Below are 26,485 nucleotides of genomic sequence, written 5' to 3' on the forward strand. Positions count from 1 at the left end.
AGCGGGGGGGGGGGGGGGGGAGAATAATGAGACGGAAATATGAGTGCGAAACTTGCTTTTCAATTAACGAATCCTTAACGAAGGAAAGACGGAAGCAAGGTTGGAAAGCAGGAGGAATAGACGGTGGAGAAGAAGAAAGGAGGAAGGAAGGAAGGAAGGAAGGGAGGGAGGGAGGGAGGGAGGGAGAAAGGAAGGAAGGGAGGAGAAAGAAAGAAAGAAAGGAAAGAAGAAAGAAAGAAAGTAGGAAAGAAAGCAAGAAGGAAGGAAAGAAAGAAAGAAAGAAAGAAGGAAAGAAAGAAAGGAAGAAGGAAAGAAAGAAAGAAAGAAAGAAGGATAGAAAGAAAGAAAGAAAGAAGGAAAGAAAGAAAGAAAGAAAGAACTTTTTAAAGGGACCAGGTAAGCCTTATTTCTCTTATTTTAGATGACGGCAGCCAACAGTCACCGAAGCCAAGGAGCATAGGGATTTCTTTTTTTGTATTATTATTTGGTGCTTTTCACAAATGGGAGATTAATAAAAATCAGAATGAAAAATTGGCAGTGGCTTAGCTCGGTTATGCCAGGATATACGTAGCGAAAGCTAGCGCAACAACGAGGCTGTGTGACGTCATACCAAGCGGCGGCTCCGCGGTGAGGCGCGCGGTGTGACGTCATGCGAGGTGGCGCGGCGAGCGCGCGGCGTCCGCCAGCTGCGGCGGTTGCTAGGCAACGGCTCAAGGTCGGTCTCTGTGCCTCCTCGGGGCACCGCCCCAGCGAAATCGCAAGTTCGTGGCCAATGTAGCTTTCGCTACAAAACCACATGCTTTCGGTGTGGTCCAAGCACACGACCTCCAAATTTCTCGTCCGGTGCTCTACCAACTGAGCTACGGCGACAGCTGTCGTATCTCTGCTTTCAGGGTATCTATGTGTAGTGCAACCGAACCACTTTAGCTTGTCAGCCGTCGTCTGCAACGGAAGGCATACCACAGGTGGTGCTACCGTCGAAGCACGCCAAACGGGAGATAGTTGCATAGGAGGAGGAGATCAGTTGTCGCTACACTGCCAATAAGGAATTTAAAAAAAAAAAATCACCGCGGAAATTTCGAATGCTCGATCCGTCCCTTCGATTTTATATGGCCGTCGGAAACGTGAGCTCAGGAGACGCCTAATAAATTAGTTTTTGCAGCGATGAGGAAGAGTAGGCCTTCTAATCACCAAGCTCGCGCAGAATATCTCGGGATGTTCTAGTTATCCCAAAATTACAAGATCAAATTATCCCCACTGATAAACGCGGTGATCGTTACTGGCTGCCAATAGATGGCGCTAGGCAAGTCAAGATAGAGAAAAGGAAGAGGATGAAGGAGAGCAGAAAGAAGAAAAGAAGAGAAAATGGAGGGATATCACGGCTCTCGCTGAATGTGTTTTTTTAGGTCGTAGCCAGATTCAGCCAGTCTTTTATGTTCCTCTGCGTTCTTTTACTATGAACTGCTTGCCACGAAATCCACATGAAATTTAACTAAAATCATCCGTGCATTCAGACTTGACCGTTTCGGCTATCTTAGTGCGTTGTTCTGACTCGAAGAGATTTAAATAAACTAGGCAGCAAGATCGCATCACGATGTTGTACTTACTTGAAATTGCAGTGCTTCTTCTGTAATATTATTTCTCCAAAGTTGTCATAGAAGAGAGCTTTGCAGGTATAACGAGGCTACGAAGAGAAATGCGAGACAGGCACGTAAACGCATGCGCTGCAGTCTCGTGCTTTGTGAGGGCATGGTGTTGCACTCTGCATCCGTAAATGAGTTGCTGCCTCCCATCGAGGTTCTAATTAAAAAAAACCGACATTTCGAAACCGGCTGGGCTCCTTGTTCAGAGATTACAACGGGCAGTCCGGTGTGTAGCTTTGAATTAATGAAAAATGTGGAGAGGAGGAAGGAGAGGAGGGGGATGAAGTTTATATATGAAGAAAAGGGCGGTTTGAGCTGGCGGTGCGTACGTGGGGAGACACGAATAGCATGACAGTTATATGCCAAACAGACGGTTCTGATGAGTTGTATAGCTTTAGAAATTGCCGAATGATTTCTATGCCACCCTCCCCTTTACTTGTTCCATATATATATATATATATATATATATATATATATATATATATATATATATATATATATATATATATATACCGGGTGTCCCAGCTAAATGTAACCAAACTTTTAAAACAGGCGAAGGGTCCTAGTCCAGTGAAACGAACTCAGGGTTGTTCATAGTCGCGTGGCCTAGTCTTGAGTATTTTTTTCACTCTTCAAAGTTAATTAATTAGTAAAGTTTAATTAGCTAACTTTTTAATTATTGACTTGAGGAAGGAAGTGTCAATGCAAAAGTTTTAGATCACCTCAAAACACCGCTAGTAGTGCTGTTTCCGTCAAGTTACGATTTACGTAGCTTCATTTAGTGGCCTTAAAAGAAAGTTATCACGTGACCAGCTGCTCGCTCACTTCTCTGTCCCAATGTGCACCCAAAGTCTCATCGAGGAGAGGACTTCAGAAAAAATGGATTTTATTCTTTAAGGCGCGTCTTGGGACGTTGAAGTAGCACAGTTGTCATGTGAAAGCTTTTTCTTATTGTCCGGGTTATGGTCAAAGGCCGGTAAAAAATCTACTTTACGTAAATATTACTTTGCTGCAAATGTCTCAGTAAGCTGTTTCTCAAAGCGATCTACAATTTTTCCATTGACATTATGTTCCTCAAGTCAATAATTAAAAATATTGTTAATTAAGCTTAACTGATTAGTCAACCTTGAAGAACGAAAAATATACTGCAGACTAGGTCACGCGACTCTAAACAACCCTCATTTGGTTTGAGACGGCTAGGATAACCCGTGTTTTTTAAAAGCTTGGTTACATTTAGCTGGGACACCTGGTATATAGCGTTTTTCTTCTTTTTTTTATTGGAGGTGTTTCTTTGACATTCCTACGGACCAGGCGGCTGCCAGGCGCTTCGCGCTTGTCGCCGCAATGCGCCATGAATGCCATTTTGTAAAGTCTTGTGCAGTAAAGTTTTTGTTTTGGTCACAACCCTGTGGCAGCTGTGCGCTGTAGAGCTTCGCGCTTGCCATCGACTTTTCTGTCGTTACCTCCTTCCGCACACCTGCCGCCTTTTCAAGTTGTAACCAACTTTTTTTTTAACCTCTCCCCTCACCACTGTTTGCATTTGTGTTGACACTTTTTTCTGTGCCTGGCGGATGCTATAAAAGCTGCTTGTTTCAAATACTGTAATACACTCGAAAAAGGCTGGTCCTCCAGCCGAAATGTCGTGAATTAAATCTTGTTTTTCAATTTCTGGTGACATATATATATATATATATATATATATATATATATATATATATATATATATATATATATATATATATATATATATATATATATATATATTGTGATGCCGAGACAGCAAAGACGAAGTCGTGACGAAAGAAGCAGGCGGAGAAAGACGAGGAAGTGGGATTAAAGAAAGGCTAGGCAATCGAGCGGACGCTCAGCTCAGCGCGTCTCGGTGTCAGTCATTACAATGGCGCAGTCGACCAACGTCGAGCCCGGCCCGGACCTCCACGACCCGTCGCTCCTCCTTCGAAGCGGCCGGGCAGTCCCACGGCCGGTTCCCTCGGCGCCTGGCACCCCTCTTCCGCCCGAGAACGGCGTCCATGCCTCCTCGGCGGATTCGGCCTTGGCCCTTCTTCCCGAAGCCCTCTCCATCATCCGGGAGTTATCTGCTTCTTTGACTGCAGCGCTTGGCCGCGCATCACTGTCCTCTGGATACCCAGTAACCCCGATACAAATTCCGGAGTACCGTGGATTTTCTGACGACGCCGAATCGTGGATTCAAGTGGTCGACGCTGCTGCCCGGCGTTTCGCCTGGTCTCCAGCCACCACGCTCGCCGTCGCGGAAGACCATCTCCGAGGTGCCGCCCGCGCCTGGCACCAGTACGAAGGCCGGCGCTACACCACTTGGCCGGCCTGGACCTCTGCCCTCCTTGCCGCGTTTCCACCCCTGCCCAGTGCGCACAACGCCAAACTCTCGACGATGAGAGCATGGCGCCAGGCTCCAGATGAAGACGTCGCCCTTTACAATCATGATAAGGTACGTCTTCTTCAGGCCTGCAGGGGCCGCACTTGGCCGCAGCAGGCGTTGGGCTCTGAGGCGCCCATTGCCGCGGTAGAAGCATCGGAGCTCGTGCAGGTCGGCTCCAACACAATCGTCAGTCCGCCACCGCAGTCACCGCAGCCGACGAGCGGATACGCGTCCCCCGTGGTGCACCGCTCTCAGATGACCGCCTCGCTCACCGAGGTGTCGGAAGTTCCCGACCAAAGTGCAGCCAGCGCTCCTCCCAATTCCATCGGGAGCGCGGGCTCCGTCTCAGCAGTGCAACCGTCCCCGCTGCTGTCTCGGCCTCCGTCTCATGGACCGATGAGGCATCCCAACATTCCGGCATCGACGTATGATGGGCACTGCTTCGGGCGGTCCGCGGCGCAGCCGCCTCTTGCAGGCAGTGCTGGATCCGTGACGCCACCTTCGCCACGGCACCCGTACTTCGCTAGCTCGGTGACGGAGGCTCCGGGCTCAGTGGCTATCAGCAGCGTCATCGGGTGCGCAAGTCCGAGCAGTAATAGCCTGGGTAGCATGCCGCCTGGAGTGCGGTCGCCTGGGTTGCCACCTCAACAGATGACGGCCACTTCAGGACAACCGCGTCCCCTGCTGCCGGGACGTCAGTTTCATGAGCCAATTTTCCCAGACAACGAAATCCGGTGCCAGCCTGTTTCCAGCTTGGACTTCCGTGAAGAGGACCGCATCGACGAGAGTCACGAGGCCCTTAGCGGAAAGCGGACCCCTCCAGTGTCACCTGCTCGGCAGCCAGAAACTGCCGGGTCCCGCTCCGGATCCAGACGCAGGCTACCAGTAGGCCCTTCGCGGCTGCCGCCTTTTCCGGGCGGCAACGGGCCGTCAGTATCGTGCCTCCGAATGTTCCAAATCGAGCGAGGATTGGACGCTCCCACGTCCCCTACCGTTAGAGAGAGGCTGCAGCAGGACAGGCAGCTTGATGAGGATCGAGAAGATAGTCCGCCACCGGCGTCGCCCTTGATGCGTAGACGCAGCTTCGAAGACACCACCTTGCATGACGACCTCGCAGGGCCACGGTCGAGAGTCTGCAACTGTCCGGGTACTGTCCTACTCTGCCGCGGTCCTCCACGCCGATCCACCAGCGGACGACTTCGCGGCGCCTATGTCAGGGATGCCGATGATATGGACGACCTGTTCATGATCAGAAAGGCAAAGAGGAAAAGAAGGAAGAGAAGAAGGAGGAGAAGAAAGAAGAGAAAGAAGAAGAAAAGAAAGTGGAGGAGAAGAAAGAAGAGAAAGAAGAAGAAAAGAAAGTGGAGGAGAAAAAAAGAGAGGAGAAGGCTGAGGAAGTTCCGCCTCCAGCCAAGCCTGCTCCTCCCCCTACTTCAACGGCTTCACGCACATCTCTTCCGGTGACCTGCTGCGGGCGGAGGTGCAGTCCGGCAGCAACCTGGGCAAGGAGGTGAACGGGATCATGACGAAGGGAGAGCTCGTCCCACTGGTCATGGTCTTGCAGCTGCTGAAAGAAGCAATCAGGAAGAGCGTGGCGACGGCCAAAGGGTTCCTGATTGACGGTTACCCCAGGAACACCGAGCAGGGTGACCGCTTCGAGGCTGAGGTGTGCAAGTGCACCAACCTCCTCTACGTCGAGGTGAAGGACGAGACCATGAAGGAGCGGCTGCTGAAGCGGGGCGAGGCGAGTGGCCGCGTGTACGACAACGAGGTCTGGGTGCGACGCGGCCTACAATCAACAGGGCGTCCGCAGTCGTGGCCGAGTGTGATGCCGAGACAGCAGACGAAGTCGTGACGAAAGAAGCAGGCGGAGAAAGACGAGGAAGTGGGATTAAAGAAAGGCTAGGCAATCGAGCGGACGCTCAGCTCAGCGCGTCTCGGTGTCAGTCATTACAATATATATATATATATATATATATATATATATATATATATATATATAATAAGTTGGGGAAGTCACATTGAAAAACTTAACAGATTTATTCAACGTTTCGACCAGGGACTGGTCTTTTTCTTGAAAAAGACCAGTCCCTGGTCGAAACGTTGAATAAATCTGTTAAGTTTTTCAATGTGACTTCCCCAACTTATTATATTTTTAATCAGTTGCCTTGAAGATTTTGTTATCCCTTATATATATATATATATATATATACAGGGTGTTTCACCTAAGACTTTCTGCAATTTTTAAAAATAAGCTATTTGAATTAGATGCGCGCTTTTTCTGGCATAGCATTGTCAGTGGTGTAGTACATCATAATTTAACTAAGACGTGCTAACTAGCAGGCTTGTTAACCAATATTTAATAGTTAACTTTTAAACTATTACCGTTGGGCTCCTTAATTATTGAGAGGCTTGTATCCCACCGTAAGTAATGTCCATATCCGTTTTTAGAATTTCGAGAACGCGATTATCCTCGGCTCTGTGGCCCAACAAATTTCGCCTACATCGCGCCAAAATACATGCGGTTTGAGAAGCTTGCAGGCAAAGCAACCTCTCCAGTGAACCTAACTCGTCGAAATAGCCAAAATTTGTTGGGCCACAGAGCCGAGGATAATCGCGTTCTCGAAATTCTAAAAACGGATATGGACATTACTTACGGTGGGATACAAGCCTCTCAATAATTAAGGAGCCCAACGGTAATAGTTTAAAAGTTAACTATTAAATATTGGTTAAAAAGCCTGCTAGTTAGCGCGGCTATTGCAGATATTGCGGATATTGCAGAAAGTCTTAGGTGAAACACCCTGTATATATATATATATATATTGCTGGGACAACCTTAGCCTAACATGGCTTCCGGCTGTAAACGGGAAATGACGTAAGCACATTCTTGCCTTTGTACTCGTGCCGGTAGTCAGCCATTTTTCGTTAATCTCACGGGAAGGTCACGTCCTTACAGAAATTTCCTTAAACAGACTATATACTGTCCATATACTTCTGCCTATAAAGGCTATAGATTGTCTATAGAAAAATCCTGAACAGTACTCTATAGTAAATACAAATCTTACAGACAGTCTATATACAATCGACAGCTTTATGGCCGTGCACTTTTAGTAGACTTTTGTCTGTAGGTAATCTATAAACTATGGACAAATAAAAATAAATACCCGTTAGAAGGTAATAGAGTCTATAAGAAGTCTATAGACTGTCTATATACCATTTTTATATGGGCGGGCAGTTCTTAGTCACCGTGTGGAACGCAAGCACAAACGGCAACAAGGATAGAACAAGGTACGGACTAGTCGATTTGAAATCACCCTCGCAGCAGTGCGAAGCACTGAAGACAGCACCAGGACGACACAAGAAGGCGCTAACATGCGTTGTCCTTGTTTTGTCCTCGTGTTGTTTCGCGCTACTACGAAAGTTCACCTATTGGCAGGCTTCCATTTTTTTTGCTATTAAAGTTGTTGCTATAGTCTAAAACGTTTCCCATTGGTTTTCTGTGGAAGTTTTACTTGAAGCGAGCAATGGAAAAACTTTGAAAGAAAGATTTCGCTTCGCACGGTAAAAATGGACCATTACCTTCGATATCTCCATAACAGTACCTCACAATATTTCAATGGGTGCGTTCCAATACTCCCAAGTAGACGTCTACTTAGACGTCTTGCCGGACAGCGGCCATTTTGAGACTCGTTCCAATTTTCACCAAGCCGTCCAAGAAGACTGCTTCGCCGAAGTCCACATCGATGCAGGCTGACTTCCTGTCTAAAGATGGCGGAGCAGTTGGTGCAGTCAGAGCTGAGTGAGTCGTGCTCTTGGCGGGCACTGGAGCCCGGAGACGCAGCATCTTTCAAGTGTCAGTCATTCCGTTAAGTTGATTTTTATAGGAACTGGCGGCAAATAAAGCCGTCTTTGTGGACCTGCGATTATATTTGTGAATCGAGCGAGAGGAAATCGTGCGGGTGAGATCGTCTGCTATGCAGGTGAGATCGTCTGCTGAAGCGGTAGCGATGAACGCACCATTACTGCAGAAAAAAAAAAAAATAAGAACTAGCAAACTACTAACAGCGCGTTTTTAACTTGTTTTATTAAGAATTTTTAAGAACATAGGAGTGCAACTATTCCCAAATGTTAGTTCAGTTTATATGCCGCAAGGTGGCGCGTGAAGTAGACACGTTCCAATACGTAGACATGTAGACGGCTTCCTAGACGTCACACTAGACGTCTTGTCGGACGTCTAGAGAATTGGAACGCACCCAATATTCAAAAGTTTTGTCTAAGAACGCTGGCCATGCGCCACTCACCGAACCAAGCAATGGCCTGCACTTAAATGGCGTCGGGGTCCATGGTTTACAGTTAGAGCGTGCGACCAGGATCGTTATCCATATCTTTGTACCGGCAACTACCTGAAATAACAAGAGACGCGCAACCAGTGCTAGAGCCCTTTTGAGGTTAGCAGCGAAGGGAAAGAAGGAGTGTGTAAGAAGGAGAGAAGGGAGAAGGTAAACCGCAGACTTCCGCTCAGGTGGAAGTAGAACCAAGCACGATAGATCCACAAGCAGCACAAGTAATCGGCCCTGTATAGGAAATGGATGGTTTCACTGTGTTCCTTTGTACGACCCGCATTTGCCAATACATTTCCAATATTGGGCCTAATAAGGGAGTAATTACTCATTGGCATCCACCCAAGCGCAGCCATACGGCTACAAAGGAAAGCTATACAGCTTTCTCAGAAACTTCGTAGTTAAAGAAAAATACGTCCTGGTCCGGGGTTTTTTCTTTAACGAATTTTTCTTTAACTACGAAGTTTCTGAGAAAGCTGTATAGCTTTCCTTTGTAGCCGTATGGCTGCGCTTGGGTGGATGCCAATGAGTAATTACTCCCTTATTACAAATCTACTCCACCTTGGGGGATTCCCCTAAAACATTTGACCAACAATATTGGGCCTAATTGACCCAATATTGGAAATGGATGAGGGAGAGAGAGGCTTTAATGAATAAAGGAGAGGTCTGCCTGGTGGTGACGAATCGCGGCTTCGGCCGTTTATCTGTTTTTTCAGCCAGCGTCCGCTTCGGCGGACGTGGTTGCTGCGACGCGCGTCTTTTCTTCACTTTTTCTCTTTCTTCTGAACTTTTAACTCTCCTCTATCTGCACGTGGCAGCGGTGGTGGCTAGGCTGGAGCCAGTAGGCAGGACCGTGCACTTTCCTTTTCATTCTTTTCTCAGTCGCAACAACAACGACATGGGCCTGGTATGCTACTCCAGATGAGGGTGAAAAAGAGAGTAAAAGCGAAAAAAGAAAGGTGACATCAAACATACTCAACACTCACGCGCTCACAAACACACATGATTATCACAGTATGTCCACTAAACCCGTGTCCCTTAGATGATTATAAAAGTATGTCCACTAAACCCGTGACCCTCAGAAAAACTCAGAACGCTTTTGTCCCTCGGGCAGCAGGGTCCAAGGACATGCTCCAGGTGCACGGAGCCGTCCTGCCGAAGTCCTAAAGCACTTTGCAGTGCCTTGCGATGGGTATTAAAGATTTGGCAGCGGCAGATAAAGTCCTGAAGATCGTCGCGCACACCACGTGCCAAGCACAGAGGGCTACTTGATACACCAATTTTATAAAGATAGAATTTAGTAAATGGATCGTTTCGCTGTGCTCCTTTATAAGACCGGCCATCGCGAATACATTTCCATTATTGGGCTGATTACCTGTGCTGTTTGGGGCCAGGAAGTGAAGCAAGAGTCTGGAACTGTATACCCAGCTACTGTATTTGCTCAAATCTTTTACTTGCTACTTGGGCTCTACCAGCGCAGTTAGTTTCTCCGCCCTTGTGAAGGCTCGCAGTCTAATGGGCTTCTGGTCGGGAGCCGATGTGTGTAGGGAGGATCTCTTTCTTTCTATAGGTTGTGGGAAGGTTCTCTTGTGCACATGTCTGTTCGTATGCTTTCCCCATTGGCTTTCTATGGCAGTCTTAAATGGCAACTGCGTAGGTTTTAAAAATCGACGAGCTTAAAAGGGTCGAACGTGTGAAACTTGCAGGTTGCAAGTCCTTTTGAGTTAGGATTTAAAATAATGACGCAATCGCCGATTAGTATCGCGACGGCCATCAAGCTTCTCCGCAGCGTACAACGCCATGTAGGGGTGGGGGCGCATGATGACGTCATCGAAGGCATCGGCACATTTCCAACGCTAAACGCCTACTTCGATGGGGGGAAAAAAACAATACCACCAAAGTCAAAGCCCGCCGAGCGTTGTGTGGCAGCATCCAACGAGGCACGGCAATGTATATATCCCAAGGCCCAATATTGGAAACTTATTGGCATTGTCCGGTCCTACAAAGGGCCAGATTGAATCCATCTATTTGCAATATATGGTCGTTTACGTGTGCTGCTTGAGTACGTGTGTCGAACAGCAGCCATAATTTGAAATCATACCTACCGTGACGTCACACTGAACTTCCCCGCACTCCTCCAGTTCTTTGAGGAGAAGAGCAAAATTCCGTCGTCGATTACGTAACTATTTTAAACGCTAGCGCAAAAACACTTGGCATGCCTTACCTACAGCCTGTATAGATTTGAATCCTTGAATATCGCGAAATTCTCAAAAATTCACAAACACTGCGCGATGTGCTGCAGTCTCATGCCGTATTATAGGGCTCACCTGGGTCTTGACTTCGGTAATGCGCGTCGCTATGAGTAGATTTTCCACTTCCATGGACATCTCGCGAGCCAGCTCGTCCGCATAACTCCGGTAGAAATGGAACTGAGACTTTGGCTGCTTCATTATTCCTCCGGTTATCATCTCCTTCTTTCTCGCTGCTACGCCAATACCGGCACTGATGACTAGAGTCGCCATGGCCAACAGCAGGGAACAGGTGATCTTCATGGTAGAGCAAGATTCCCAATATGCTACGCCTTCCTCCGTGCACTTACTCGTTACGTGCTGGTGTGCCGACGTATCTGAACCCTACTTATAGTCACTCTTTCACCAAGGGGTAGATGTTCTGTCAAGCCAGAAGGACGCCGTCAAACTCTTGATGTCTTCCTTTGTCTGTATAGGGTAGGAGCATGCCTTCTAAAGCGTTGCTTCTCCAGTAAGCTATACAAACTGCCAATGAGAGTCGAGTGCGAACCGTAAGCGCTATATGCATTCATGCACCCATTAGAATTCTTCCCAACAGATAGGGTTCGTGGGAAGTCTGTGGGAAGGCGCTATCGATGGTCCCAAACACGTCTATTAAAAGCATATGCTCCGGTCGAACTACGTTGGTTAATGGAAGAAAATGAAGGAAACGCTCTCAATACATTGTTTCTCTTTTTCCCGTCCTGTGAACTTATGACGCCCAATCTAAGTTTCAATGCATGTTTCTTAGTTCGTGGCTGACTTGATATGCGTTTTCTAGGCGGCATCGCTGATCGAGCGACGGCCGTCAGAAGCCTTCACCTTTTTCTTCCGTTCCCCTGCCTACGAACAAACAACCCGGTGGAAAAACAAATTTTTAAACTGAATAAACCTGACCTAAATTAGCAAGAGTAGTTCTGAGAAAGTATCTCATCGTTGCGCAGCAGGCTAAGCGGCCGCTGCTGAAGCGCGCGCAGGAACTCGCCGCTTCTTTGGACGTCTCTTTCAAGAACATTTTACCATTGAAGCCTCCTGTCCTACATGACCTGAAAGAACTGTCGTCTAAACCACTTGTTTTACACGCTCCATAAATTCTGCAACTTTCTTTATCTCTTTTGCCAGACGCGTTAGGACGCCGAGCGCGATCACTTGGGGCTGAATTGGTAGAAGAGCACGGCGATCGTGACGCCGCTTTTTCTTTTTCAGTGAGGCCCTTTATAAAACTTTAAATGGGTACAGACGGAAATTTTGAACGCAAACAAACGAAATGATATGTTTCGTGAGCGCAAGGCGATGCCTTCCAGCAATTTCTGAGTTGCAGGTGTTGAGTGGAACATGATTTAATATGATTCTGAATGTTGTCCAAGTAGTCACTCGGCATTTCCACTCACATCGAGTGACGTCAAGTTGCACTTGCCCCAATTACTGCGACGTCACCAAACCCAGTGGCTGTTCTCAGTAACGACGAGTGCTTGGCGGTGACACTGACGTCATCTGTATTGTAGTAGTCCATGGTTGCCGGTTGACCGTGAAGTCAAGATGCCCTTCAGCGCTGGCGCCGGCCCAAACCGAAACTGCCAGTACAAAATAGTTTGTAATTATAATTATTAACGCTCCGCACTGGTGTTTTAGCTCGTTTTCTTGATTACCATCCCCGTAGGCCTCTTTCAAGGAAAAAGAGAACAGACAAATGAAATCTTATTTCTGTACCCCTTTACCTAAACGGAGTTCCTTGTAAACGACTGAGGGACTGAGTATGAAAAGGAGTTAACAATGTGTCGTGTTTTCACGCTGCTGTGAAAACGAAACTTTGCGTTCCCTGGAAAAGGGCATAATTAGATGTCAGTCATTAAACATCACATAGACTGTTTTAAACGGGAAAGAATCCCCGGAGCAGGACGTCGTCGTTAGCGTGGATAGCGCTTGAAACATGATGTCGAATAAATGCCTGACCAGCACCCTTGTTAAGGCCTCTCGCTTATAAAAGTTACTTTTCGCACATAACCTCCAGTTAAGCCACACCGTGAATAACAACCGTTAAAGGAGGTTTAAAATCACCAGTTGAACGAACACTCCTCTGGAATAAGCACAGGATATCCTCTAATTTTCGGGCGCTATCTTCAGCTGTGTTCAGGAAAACGTAAGTTCTCTATAGCCTTTCATATATACGTATGTCTTAATGAACCCCTCAATCCCATTCCCTGGTGTGTTCTTTAAAAGGGACATTGTCGGGGATAATTTTAAGGTAACCCTTATTTTGTTGGTTGGTTTATTGGTTTATTGAGGTTTAACGTCCCATAGTGACTCAGGCTATGACGGACGCCGTAGTGAAAGGCTCCGGAAATTTCGACAACCTGGGAAGAAATATGTTGCGGGTGCAAAGTCCGAGTTTACCTGAAAACTAAGGTTATGCATAAGGTTGCAGATAATGCGGAAGTGATCTTACCGGGTGATTTAACCCTTTGTAGGTTAGTGGTACACATAAGTACCACTTTTTCGCCGCGCTTTTCTTGCACGCAAACCAACAACGGCACGCCCATCTAACACTTTTTTGTCCTCAAAAAGTGCTAAAAAATAATTCAGCGTTTTTCTACTTTTCGCTAACAGGTGTCGTTTGTATACTATGTTTATGCAAGTGTATGTATAGAATCCGGTGCAATTTGTCGCGAAACAAATGGTAGGCAAAGATTAGTTCCTGATGCCCGGTCGCCTGATGACTCTTCAAATTTACGCATTTCTAAAACAGTCCTTAGTGAGTCAGCTCCAATTATAGTCAAATTTATGTGGTGTTTGAGGGCGTAGTTTTAAGAAACCGCTTTCAGGTCAGAATTCACCTGACAGCGCTCGCTATGAACGGCTCACTCGTGGTATTAGCTTCAGTAATGCGTTGCTTCAAAATAGATGTGAAAATTTTCCAGCTAATATGGGTAATGTGCACTTTTCAGTCCGGTACCTTTCATCCGAAGAGGCTGCAGCATCTTGAGTGAATTACGCGACAAGCTGGACCTCTGTGAAGATGACGGCGAATGCACTAGTGATGAGGAGTTTGTTTCGGAGTTAATACCAGTAGATGAAAGTGAGGAAAACAGCTGTAAGCCTTGTTGTAGCACTGCTACTCCGAAGTGGAATGGTTCATAAACGCGAAAAAAGCCTCCTAAAAGAAAGACACCTGTGTTAGCCTGGAGTAGTGCAGTCTATAAAGACGACAGTGCATAATCTCACAGCTAGGAGGACAATTACAGGCTTTGAAAGGTCTGTTCGCTTTCAAATGAATTGAATGAGCATTTTTCGGGACACGCTACTACTTGAACCCATCACTCCCATCACTCTGTGAATGAAAGTATTAACGATCTGCATCCTCACCCTATCGAAAAATACAACAGAAATTTTTTTCTTGTCACAGAAGATATTCCTGTAGTATTTTGGGACCTCACAACGAAAATTCTTGTCGTAACAACAGGATTTTCTGTAGTATTGAGCAGCCTCCTGTCGTAACGATGGAGCCAGTTCCGTCGCAACAACAGACAACTTCGCAATACTTTAGAAAAATTTAGTCGTAACGACAGGACGACAACCGACAAATATTTATGTTGTATTCTGGGACCGACTCGGTCGTATTTTTCCACTGAGCAGCGATATGGCAAGACGCTCGATCGTGCAAAAGCAGCTCCGCATGAACGGCTAGAGCCGAAACTAGAAGCCAAGTTTCATTTTGCGTTAATGTCTTAAGCAGCTGCCACCAGCGAAGTGGTAATAAATGTTTTTGAAGCACTTTTTATCTCTAATGACATTTTTTTTATACGCCGAAGGAACAGCGGTACAAATACGTACCATTCTTGACTTGTTATGAAAACAGTAGTACACATGCGCCCCCCCCCCCCCCCCCTTTTTTTTGGAAACCAGTGGTTGAAATATCTTAAATTAATTTCAGTTGGTTTCGAGAGTCACTATAAGTACAATTTTACCATTTGCAGCGTGGTTAGGGTTTTTCGATCTAACGCAACCTTCTGACTTACCCCCTCTGTCCTCGTTAAAAATGAAACTTCTGCAGTCTTGAGGCACTAATCTCTCAGTCCTCCAGCACTCAGTATTCGCTGTCCCTTCGAGCTTATCTTGTACAATGCACGATAAGATACTGCTGCGATTCTCCCCATAAGGTCCTCTTATTTCTCCCTTCAGTTGCGTTGGCAGGAATGAATTGTCAGCACCGGAGGTTGAACGAGATATTCATTCGTCCCATTTAGATGTTTTTGTAACTGTCTCCTGAGGTCCTTTGGCGATTGCTGAGACATACTTCGCATGTCCGGCATGTTGACGTAACTGTTATATCTTTACTTTTCTTTGTAGACGTGCGGCCGGTAACAACGAATTAAGTGTGCATCCCTTCTTGACACTCTGATTGTGTATTCTCTTCCTTGTTCCAGGAGGATCAAAGACGTTTGAGATTCTGTGCATATTTTCCAGCACATTTATTGATGATATTTTGGTCTCCTGGTTGCGGGTAATGCCTGTATACTGTCGATGCCTATAGTGAATCGAAGACTCCCTCGTTACCTACGTATAGCATCCTTACATAGAAGCCTGTATTTGTAGACTTCTTCATAACCTGAATAATGAGATGAATGGGATGTTTGATCCAGTACTGCTTCAGAAAACCAGCTTGTTCGCTAAGTTCATTGAAGATTGATGCTGCCCTGGAACTCCTAGCAATCACCTCCTGCAAATGTGTTTCAAGACAATTAGCTAATTCGTCATTAGTTTTTCTCGCGTTTAGCATCACGTTTGGTTTGGTATTTCGGTACGTTAGCGTTCTTCTATATCTCTAATACGCTACTAAACGCTAAATCACATTAAGGACCTCATGCTAAGTCAGTCGCTTTCATTTTCTTTCTCTACGACCATCGTCCATCGAAAACATCTACAGGGTTCGGTTAATCATATACCTGCATATGGGGACTCTAGTTGTGGTACAGATGCTGTCTACGCGAGAAATAATGTCGCTACAGGAACTGCCGTACTTGTACGTCAGAGTAAAGCTGTCTGATAGCTCACTCCAGAGCCCCAACGATCTCAATGGTCTTCCTCCCACACATGGCGTGAGGGCGAAAATCACAAAATCAATCAATAAATCACTGAACAAAATTCGCAGTCAATTAACTTAAACCTGGTCGATAAATGTTATATCCAGCCTCGCTGCAATGAAGACACAAGGACTTTTGAGCTTTCCACCCCCCCCCCCCCCCCCCCCCCTTACCTATAGTCTCAGCTGCGCCCGTTTTTAGGACCACCGTGATCATAAATGACACGTTCCCATTGGCCAGTAGGTGAGTGCGGCAATGATCTATTTTCATTGCTCGAGAAAGTAATCACGTGATCCCAGAGGGTGGCGTCATTGAATTTTCTTCACAGTATACTACTACTATAAAATCTATTGCTGCTACTACTAACACTGCTTAAGACAGCTACTATTATTACTGCTACTGTCTCCGCTGCAAGAACTTCGTCGACGCAAAAAGCTGCAACAAAGACAAAAAAAAGGGCTGCATTGAAGGCCCTTTTACGAATCTTTATTTCGACTCATTTAGGTAGATCTTAATTTTATCCGTGCAGGCAAGGTTGCCCACATAAGAGGTCTGATGCTGTTCACGGGGAGATGTTCGATAGTTGCTTCACATAGCGGTGAGACATTTTGCTGCATAAGGAAAGGGAAAAAGAAACAAAACGAGTAGAGTCAACTGATGGAATCCTCTATGCAGTGCAAATCGGGCGATACCTCAAATCACGTGCATCGTATACACAGCCACGTACAGCGCACACAGCATGCATAAAAGCGTAGGTAGGAATGGGGACAGGCTATACACATTATGCAGGTGAGGTTGGAAGAAGTAGGAAATGCAGGCAAAAAAAGTATCAGAAGATAGTCTAAGAGCTGATAACCTCGGTATAATTAATATAGGTGGACTTCTATGTGCAATCGATGGGAAAGCAATTGTGAAACATTTGCAAAAACCGTCTAGCGGGTTGCTCTCAAAAATTTTCCTTTATTTCATGAGAACAAACGGATTCTAGGTACAAAATTAATGAACTTTCTCCCCATTTCTTTGTGCATGTTTTTTTCTCCACATTCTTGACTTGTATATCCTGACTATTTTTCTCCTCACTCTGCTGACTTCATGGGATGTTTTGCGTTATACTACTTCTTTAATGATTCTTACTTTTCCGCTAGTTTTGTGTATATCACAGACCTTGTTTTATGAAGGGGCTAAAAATTTCTTTTGTATTATTTAGAATTTTTCAGATTATGAAAAATAACAAAGGCACTCATCGTGCTAACGCAGACCCATATTTCATTTGCAAGAAAGTCTGTTGCCTCACTTGAACGCTCTTTCAAAGAATTAGCCCCAATTACTTCTTTCTTGGACCTCACAAGGGCACATAGTGCTTCGTCATTCCCTTCGGGAGAGCATTCATCTCTTGGGTAAAAGGGTGGATTTATTAGTAACTCTTGCAGAGATCGGAGGGGAGGCGGGAAAGGTGGGGGGGTTCCAATATTAACCATAAATATACTTTTTAACTTCGTGCGTCAAAAAAACATGGTTTGTCGTAAGGGAGTGGGGTCAAGTATGGATCGTCAGTAGCAAACTTCTCGCTGTAGGCGAGATAAAGCAGTCGCTATGTTTTTTACACCTTTCGCGTACGTGTTCTCGTGGAAATCATACGCAGACTCGTGCTACACTGGGAGGTATCTTTGTTAACTCGAGTTCAAAAGTCAGAATCTGTTCGCGAAGCCAAGGAATTTGCAAAATCGAGCAAGGTGAAGTTCGCTCATTCGGCCATTGCGACGCGGGTTCGATCCCGGCCGCGGCGGCGGAATTTCTTTGGAGGAGAAATTCTAAAGGCCCGTGTACTGTGCGATGTCAGTGCACGTTAAAGAACCCCAGGTGATCGAAATTTCCGGAGCCCTCCACTACGGCGTATCTAATAGCCTTAGTCCCTTTGGGACGTTAAACCCCATAAACCAAACTAAACCAAACCATTCGGCCATTGCCGATAATTGACCAGGATGGCATATCTTCTTAGTTCAATGTAGAATATACGCGAAACAACGCTGAGGAGATGCTCCGCTCCTTGTTATTCTGTCTCGCTCTCATTGCATTATGAATACTACGGCTCATGCTAAGTTCAACTACATTATTCAGCAACACTGTCAAAGAAGCAAAGACAGAAAACAAGGACAAGTGCGCATGAGAAAAGAGATGCTGCCAAAATGGCCAACAGTGTCAAATATTCTCGTCTAAAATTAACAAATGGAAGTGTCTATGATGTCCACCACTGTGGATTTTAGGGCGGCGGCACTGCTAGGTGCATTTTTCGATTTCGGGCATATGTACAGGGTCAGTCAAAAGTTCCCAGGCCACAGGGTTTGCCTTCGAGCGCTATACTCGGGCAGTTACGGCACCCGCGATGCGCAAAATCTCTACAGAGTATATAAGAAGTATCATTCTCACCTTTGAGAGCTTTGATAGCTTTATTGATATCATAAGTGGCAGGATATGCCGCTGAAAAGCAGATCCTGTGGCCTGGGAACTTTTCACCGGCCCTGTACGTGTTTGAAGCCTGCTTTGTAGCACGGCGCCCACCTGGCCTCCGGGTTGTGGGCAGCCTGTCAGGAGTGCACACCTGACAGGCCTTCACCTGATTGTAGGCCTTTAGGTCAAAGGCCTTGTGGTAGACCTTTAGGCTGAAGGCCGTCATGGAAAATATCTTCCAGATAAAAACCTTTAAGTCAAAGGCATTTACGGTAAAGGCCTTTAAGTCAAATTCGTTTAGCACGTAAGGACCTTAGGTGCGCCCACCGTAACTAGTTCTACTGCACGATATTCCGCACTTAGCCATGCAAACCTTCTGCTATTTTTTTGGTTGTAAAAAGGCATGTTTAATATGTGTTAGTCTGAAGGGTCCGTCTGTGTTCAGTGAAAATGAGAAACTTCACATCCAGTGTTTATGGAAATTTAGAGCCGTACCGGCAGAAAAAAGTAATGGATGCGAATTCCCAAAATTAGAAAGTTGGTGCATTTTTACTATATTTGGTATATGTCACACTTAGTAGCTTCACTCGCTGCAACGGTTAATTATACTTACTTGCAGCGTTCCTTCACGAATCTTCTCAACTGAAGGCCGTTCGTCACCAGAGCCAAGCCCTTACACGTATATATAGTCTGAGTGAAAGAAACGAACCAGGAATTAATATACACGCAAGTGAATATTTTTACCGCCAAAATACAGCGCTATAGAATCAGTATAGAAATAGCTGTCTGCTTTATAGGTGACAGATGACTACGGTGTTAGAATGCACGGCTTTCTCGAATCTTGGCTGTTGAACACAAACTCGCGCATATTTAAGGCAAACTCCTTCTGGAATGATTTTCCCAGGATTTGCGAAATTATTGTTTTCTGCACAGCGCCTCATTGCAGTGGTATAATGAAATAGCCGGTGCAATACCAATTCACAAGAATGTCGCTCGACGGAACATTACCTCCGAGTGACATTGATGTTCTGCGATTTCGATGTGACGATAGGACTGCGGGTCGCCATTCCTTGCAAAACTCGAAAACTCATTTACTCCTTCGAACTGTAGCTAACTAGCTCATTAAGCAGGTGTGCTCATTCATTCGATTGCGAACTCATGCTCACTTCCACCCTAAGTGTTTTCCTCGCTTGTTCAGTCGGTTTCGCTGTTATGTATAACATCAGTTGATAGTCAGCGCCGGTCCTGTTGTCTTCTTCAGACATAGTAGTTGCGCGAAACACACACACACACAAGACAGGGTACGGGACTGCGCTAGTACCGTACCCTGTCTTGTGTGTGTGCGTGTGTTTCGCGCAACTACCATGTCCGAAGTACTGAACCAACTAACCCGACAACACGTTCCACTGTTGTCTTCTTCTTTATTTGTCCCTTGTCTCAGCGCTTTTTTTTTAAGGCGAAAACCTTTAATGCCTCATACTGTCGTTAGCAGACGCGTCGGCAGCCGTGTCGACAGACGAGTCGGCAGGAATGTCGACAGACGCGTCGGCAGAAGTGTCGACAGACGCGTCGGCAGATTCGTCCGCCTTTCGGCGTCACTGCTTAAAAGGCTGAATGATCCAGCATGAATAAAGGCGCATCTAGTGAATGCATGGGCTTCATAAATAAACTAAAAGGAGTAAAGTCAAGAAAAAAATAAGAAAACAAACAAAAATAAAACAAAATAAAGATAAGATGTGGAAATAAAAATAAAAACAATAAAATTAAGAAAAGGAGCAGAAAAATAAATAAAAACCCAAATATTAAAAATAAAGAAGTAAATAAAAACAAACAGTGGCCAGGAAACGCTTTCGCCTTGCAGCACTTTAGAGAGCCAAAGTGCCACCTGAATTTTTGTTTTTTTCCAAGCAGTATGTACCAACTAGCTCAACTCTCCGTTTTATTGAACATCACAAGAACAAAACGTTAGCTGAATTATTGATAGGGTAGGCAGCGCAGTGGTTTACGTCACTGACACGGGCCGAGGGAGACCCAGAGGTTCCAGTGTTGAGTAGGGTACACACGACGCTTAGGTCTGCGCGAAAAGCAATAGAATGTCCCGGGGGAGATGACCACCTTAGCTTGCATGCCTATCAACCAAAGTGCAACGCAGTCGAAAAAACAACAAAACCATCTAAAAATTACGACAAAATATTTCGTAGCTGTGACCTAAACACAGAATTTTCTGTTGTTTGTTGTATTTTTTGTAGTACTGTAGTTTTTTTTCTGTACCACTTTGTTTTGAGTCTGTCGTTCTCTAGTACGTTTCGGTAGTAACTCCACAAAATTTTGTTGTTACTACAAACTTTTCTGTTGTTACTACAAGGTTTTGGCCAAAACATTACAGAAAATCTGTGTAAAAAAAAATTCTATTCTGTTTTTCGACTAGAAAGAACCGAAGCGTCATTATCTTCTGGCATCCCACGCGGGTTTTGACGTTCCAAAGCTACGTATGGGGCTATGAGAGACGCCGTACGAGTAGTGGAGAGCTCCTGATTCATTTCGACCACCTGGGGCTTCTCTAACGTGAATCAACACCGCGCAGCACACGGGCATCTTTTGCGTTTCGCATCCATCGAAATAAAGCGACCTCAAGCTCACAAACTGGGCGCCGTAGCCACTAGCTACCGCCACAGGTTTTAAGGGTCTTTCGTGACGTCACACATTCGCCATTAACAGCAATGAAAACTCATGCTTGTGAAGTTGCAGAAACCAATCTAGCTTTCTTTGACATCACTTTTAATTGTGACGCAACTGCGGAATATTGTTAGGTATCGTTATGAACAATATAGATGGGGCGGTCTAATTTTCTGACGAGTAGCAAAATCTTGATTTTAAAGCTTTTCCTGCGCTCGCAACAAGTAGTTAAGACTGCCGTGCGTTTAGAGAATTAATAGCCGAAATTTAAAAGCGTCCGAGGAGGTATCTTCGGATATATTGATTGTTATGGTGCAATCTTAGAATCTGCGAAGAAATTCAGTTTATAGTTCATAAACAACTTCCCGTTAAAACAACCCGCTTGTCCGGAAGTTTTGGGATGTGTGCGGTAATATGCGTAGGGGTATGTCTTAGGCTATAGAGTATACTGTGGTAGATGGCACTACTCTATCGCAGCCGCCGTGCTGGATCAGTGGTTATGGCGCTCGACTACTGACCCGAAAAACGCGGGTTCGATCCCTGTCACGTGGGTCGAATTTCGATGGAGGCGAAATTCTAGAGGCCCGTGTACTGTGCGATGCCAGTGCAGGTTAAAGAACCCCAGGTGGTCGAAATTTCCGGAGGCCTTCGCTACAGCGTCCGTAATAGCCCGAGTCGTTTTGGGACGTTAAACCCCCATGAAGCAAAGCAAACGCACTACTCTATTGGCACCCACCGCATTAGGGCGGGCTTCGCAATTCGCCTCACGTTGATCCTTCGGCCATGTCTCGCACGTGGAGTCAGCAATCGCAACTTCCAGAAGTACTAAGTTCCTCCTTTTCACCTGGGTGGAAAGATCACCAGAAAAGCGTCCGGGGCAATAGTGCTTTCAGATGCCTCTTCATTAACATCTTTCTTTTTCTATACACTGGTGCGTGCGAGTTCAAACAGGCACCAATCGTTCCTGGTGAACAAAATCCTACGAAACGGAAGAAGAAATGAAATCAGCTTAAAGCACTGCAATACCTGAAGCACAATTCGTCTTCCCACAAAAAACACTAAGCGCGGAAAAAAGGAGTCAGTATGCTCCGATTAGCACGAACAAGAACTTTACATACACTCGTCCTGGACTCCGAGCGAAACACGTTTCCCAATACAGGGAACACCCAACGTTTAAATCTGGCAACGGTTCGCGTTCCTCTTCGCAGTTTTGCGGGATTACCCGGAATAAAGAATGCTGATAGTCGAAATCAGGAAAATAAATCTCTCCTTGCTTTCTGGCTTGTGTGGCTGACTGTAGCGACAACTTTATAAGGCCCCCTAATTTTAATCAACCATCTTACGCATAGGCCTTACGCATAGGGTCTCTCATAACGTCAACCATCAAACACAGCGGCACCTAATTCTGTTATGTGTTGGCAGGACTATAGCATTAGCCGCTGTTGATGCCTTTGCCGGAAGTGTAGTCATTTGCGCTCTGGTGACGTGGGTTCCCTCCAGCCAATGGAAATGCTTCCGTTTGATGACGTCACTTTCCTTCAGCCAACGGGCGAATTTTATGACTGACGATGCACTTTGGCAACATGGGCTTCTAATGTTATCTTTTCTCACTTACTTTTGAGATCTGATATCAATTAATGTACCACTGAAAGGAAAAAAATGGTTTATGTAGCCCTGGCCGTGTGCTTTGAGCCAAGTAGGGCAGCCGTAACCAGTGTTCTCTTCTTTCGCAATTTGTAAAGAGGTTGCGCGCCGTTAAGGTCAAGCACGACACCTCACAATTTGACAAGGGGGGGGGGAAGCGTCAAGTGTGTCTCGCAGTAAAAGCACCGCTCGCTTTGCTAGCAGTATATTTATGACATTTAGTGACTTCCTGAATTCTTCAGTACAAAAATGAACCTTGAAGTTCTTTAATAGAGCAGCATAATTTAGTGCAGTCGTACAAGTGTGGCCGCTACGCCAGTAGTAAATGTCCACATCGACAAGTAGGTGCAAAACTGAGGTGAAAAACTAAAATTTAGGTACAAGCTTCTTGACCTTCGAAATTTTGCAGAGGAAGAATAATATTGCACAATATCCACTATCAGCCTTCTCCTGGAAAGATAATAACACAGAAGAGAGAAAAATAGCCCCTACATATGTACAGATATATTCCAGTCGCCTTGTCCCATAATATATGCGTGCAAAACTGACCTCAGCTTTGTTGCAGCCTTTAAGGCACTAAACAAAAACACTTGGATCGTGACTGCAAGAAATTGTATGAAAAAAAAGAAACTGAGCGCAGTAACAGCTGTCAGTGATGTGACTTGCACTGACAACTGTGCACACGCATAAAAGGCTGCTGACTGCTGCAGAGTGACTGACGTAGCAAGTAGATGCAACGCAACGCCACTCCTGTTCTGCAGTCCATTCCACCGTTCCTGCTTGTTGGAGAGAGCTATAACCCAAGCAGCACAATTAATCGACCCAATATTGAAAACGTATTGGCAAATTCCGGTCCAACAAAGGCCCATAGTGAAACCATCCATTTGCAGTACTGGGCCGATTACATGTGCTGCATGGAAGCCGCCATCAATAGGTGCTCAAGCACTTATATAGGCACGGTTTTTAGGTTGCTAAGACCCGACCATTCCTGATACGCGGGCGAAGGAGACCTCATGTGACTAGAGCCATGACCCAGACCCTGCAGTCGTTCTCACGAGACGACTACAAACGGCGTAACGTGAGTCATCACAAGTGCGAAATCTAACCATGTTGTGTAATACGTATGTATTGCAGCTCTGGTGCTAATCACGTGATGATGGCACGAGTCTCAGCGCACGTAAACTTCAGCTGTCTCTGTGGATTGCGTCATAACATGAAGCCTCACGGTAAGAGCGAGTATAGAAGGTAATTCTTCGAAGTAACAACTTGAAAAACTGGCAGGAGAGACACCTCAGTTATCCGACCGGCGTTTCAACAAGAGGGCTTGTACGTACTATTGGGAACAAACGTATTGAGGGCGCGTTGGGGGTAATCAATCCAAAAGCTTTGTGCTATTCATGCCCAGCAACAAAAGCATTGTTTAACGGGAAAGAGTTAACGAACGATTTTTTTTCAAATATTGAAGGATTTTACTATAACATTAAATATATGCGCAGATCTCCCCTCAACAGGCTTACATTTTTTTTTGCTAATAACGTTTTTTGCTATCGTTAAAAACGTTCCCGTTGGTTTATTATGGCAGTCTTAACTACTCGTTGCGAACAATGGAAAACGCATAAAGGTAAGATTTTTCTATGCATCGGAAGAATGGACCACTACCTCCAATATTTGCGTAATGGTACCCTACAATATTCTAATATTCAAAGTTTTTGCCGATAAAGTTCTTGCCGGATCGAAGCCATACATGTGGCTGTAAAGTTCGTACTCTGGAGCTGTTATCTGTGGCACTAAAATATGGCGATCGTTGACAGGCATTGAACCTACGTGTTCTTAGTACGCCCTGGAGACTTCTGTGCCCGATAGCATGTGCTCGGACGAAGACAAGCAGTCTTGTCGAAACGTTGATAAGTGGACTGAAGCTTATTATTGGATAGCATAACTCTTCTTGACTAGTATCCGCTCAGTGAGGCATAAGCAAACCGACATCTTACGTTTCGAAATGGGTCGCCCCGAGTTCACAGTTTTGGAATTTCGGCTTCGTTGTTGCTTTTTGTTTTTGCATTTCTTTGAAGGACCACTTACCGGCCATTGAGCTCCCTTGATCGCCATCAAGTAGAAGGCAGGACGTCGGCCATTGGACAACCATCCCGTCAGCGCCTCTGCCAGGTGCTCGTACCTGTAAAGCGCGTACTCGGGCACGTAAAAGTACTTAGTAACCTCGTACAGATGGCGCCCACCGAGACAAGGTCCAGCGTTCGTCGCCAACACCACTAGCCACGACAGCAAGAAACACACGAGCCGCATGTAGTCTCCAGAAACTCAGCAGCTGCTCATCAGATTGTTGCGCCACCTGGTGGAGCGAACATTCGTTATGTGACGACGTGATTCGCCCCCAGCTTCGGCTTGCGAGGAAAGGCATCACGCATCTGTTTGGCTGGTACAGAGGTTTGACACTGGGTGCTGTGGTCACGAGAGAACTGAATGCAACTGACGCCTCATCGCCCACACGGAATGAGAGGAGAGCAATCAGCATCGCTTATCCGAAAGGGTGGTTTGAAAGCACGTACTCACATGGTGCAGTGAGGCTCGGCACAAGAGAAGGCCATTGAAGCCGTTCCACGTAGGCCTCGTGAAAGTCGTTAGCTTATGAAAAGGGAACGCTAGGCACTGCGACGGCAGGCGTAATAAAAGCGATCGATAGATGTTGGTGGAGAAGGTTTGTGTCGATTTATTTCTCTCATGCACGCTGCTATCAACTTCTTGTCTTTATTTGGACTAGGAAACGATAACTTCTGCTACCACTTGGGTACGTCTTGGCTTCTGGGTGCTCGTATTTGCTGCTGCACGCGTTTTCGGTGTCATAAGCAGCTGCCGAGAAAACGTGCATTATACATCTCAAAAGAGCTCTAAAGGTGAACGGTTCTCTGTTGAGGCGCCGACTATTCGAATTCAGGTTGGAGAAAGTGGCAATGCTCATTAATATCTAGAAACCTCGACAGCGTGTGCGCCTGACGTGCCGAAGGATGACACTGCAGCCAAGGGTGATCACAGGGAATAAAATTACTGGGGATGCTTAAAAGGAACTTACATGCAGTAACAATAAAACATTGCGATTCTATTCCAATTCCATTCTAACTCTATTTTAATTATATTTAAATTTTATTTTAACTCTACTGTAATTTTATTCTGACTCTATTTTAAATCTTTTCTATTTGTTTGCATCTGGTGCAGTTTAAAGTAATAGTGGTATTACTCGCTAACATTTCGAATTTTCCTGCCGTTGATGACGTCACACCATTTGGACCAATCGCGAGTTTTGCAACACCGTCACTGGAGCGCACTTGTGGTGGAGAGCCCTTGGCGGGTAACCTCAGATCATGAATGGCAGTTTACCAGCATCGCTCAAGAAAAAATTATGCAACGGCTGTATCTTACAGGTACTCACATATGGGGCAGGAGCGTTTTGGTTTGGTTTGGTTTGGTTTGGTTTAGGGGGGTTTAAAGTCCCAAAGCGACTCAGGGTATGAGGGACGCCATAGTGAAGGGCTCCGGAAATTTCGACCACTGGGGGCTCTTTAACGCGCACTGACATCGCACAGTACACGGGTCTCTAGAATTTCGCCTCCATCTAAATTCGAACGCCGCGGCCGGGTTCGAACCCGCGTCTCTCGGGCCAGCAGCCGAGCACCATAACACACTGAGCCACCGCGCTAACGACAAGGTTTCAACCTAAATCGAGGACAACGCAGCCAGTTATAGAAAGGAAAATGATAGGTTTAACGTTTATATACACTGACTGAGCAGAGTGGGTAAGGGAACAAACGCGCGGTTAATGACATACTAATCGAGATTAAGATAAAATAGGTATGGCAGGGCATGTAACGCGAAGGCAAGACAACTGATGGTCGTTAAAGGTAACGGAGTGGATTTCAAGAGAGGGCAAGCGTAGCAAGGGGCGACAGAAAGT

General features: G+C 45.8%; 2 protein-coding genes and 1 pseudogene across 2 annotated transcripts; 1 reads left to right on the plus strand and 2 right to left on the minus strand.

The window, feature by feature from the left end:
• Window positions 1-1,603: 1,603 nt before the first annotated feature.
• LOC149332105 (uncharacterized) lies at window positions 1,604-10,933 on the minus strand. The gene is made up of 3 exons (XM_089557472.1): window positions 10,709-10,933; window positions 8,343-8,444; window positions 1,604-1,684 (listed from the first exon to the last, which is right to left on the minus strand). The coding sequence occupies exons 1-3, from the start codon at window positions 10,931-10,933 to the stop codon at window positions 1,604-1,606; spliced, it is 408 nt and encodes a 135-aa protein (XP_089413598.1).
• On the plus strand, window positions 3,541-5,896 carry LOC149332106 (uncharacterized; annotated as a pseudogene).
• Window positions 10,934-16,312: 5,379 nt separating the features above from the next.
• Window positions 16,313-24,822, minus strand: LOC149332107 (uncharacterized). Its single transcript, XM_089557062.1, has 4 exons — window positions 24,601-24,822; window positions 21,611-21,718; window positions 18,812-18,888; window positions 16,313-16,361 (listed from the first exon to the last, which is right to left on the minus strand). Exons 1-4 carry the CDS (start codon window positions 24,820-24,822, stop codon window positions 16,313-16,315), a joined length of 456 nt encoding a protein of 151 aa, XP_089413188.1.
• Window positions 24,823-26,485: the final 1,663 nt, after the last annotated feature.

Source organism: Amblyomma mixtum, chromosome 8 (assembly GCF_055824585.1).
Source record: "Amblyomma mixtum isolate Tamu chromosome 8, ASM5582458v1, whole genome shotgun sequence".
In the NCBI taxonomy this organism is placed as follows: domain Eukaryota; kingdom Metazoa; phylum Arthropoda; class Arachnida; order Ixodida; family Ixodidae; genus Amblyomma; species Amblyomma mixtum.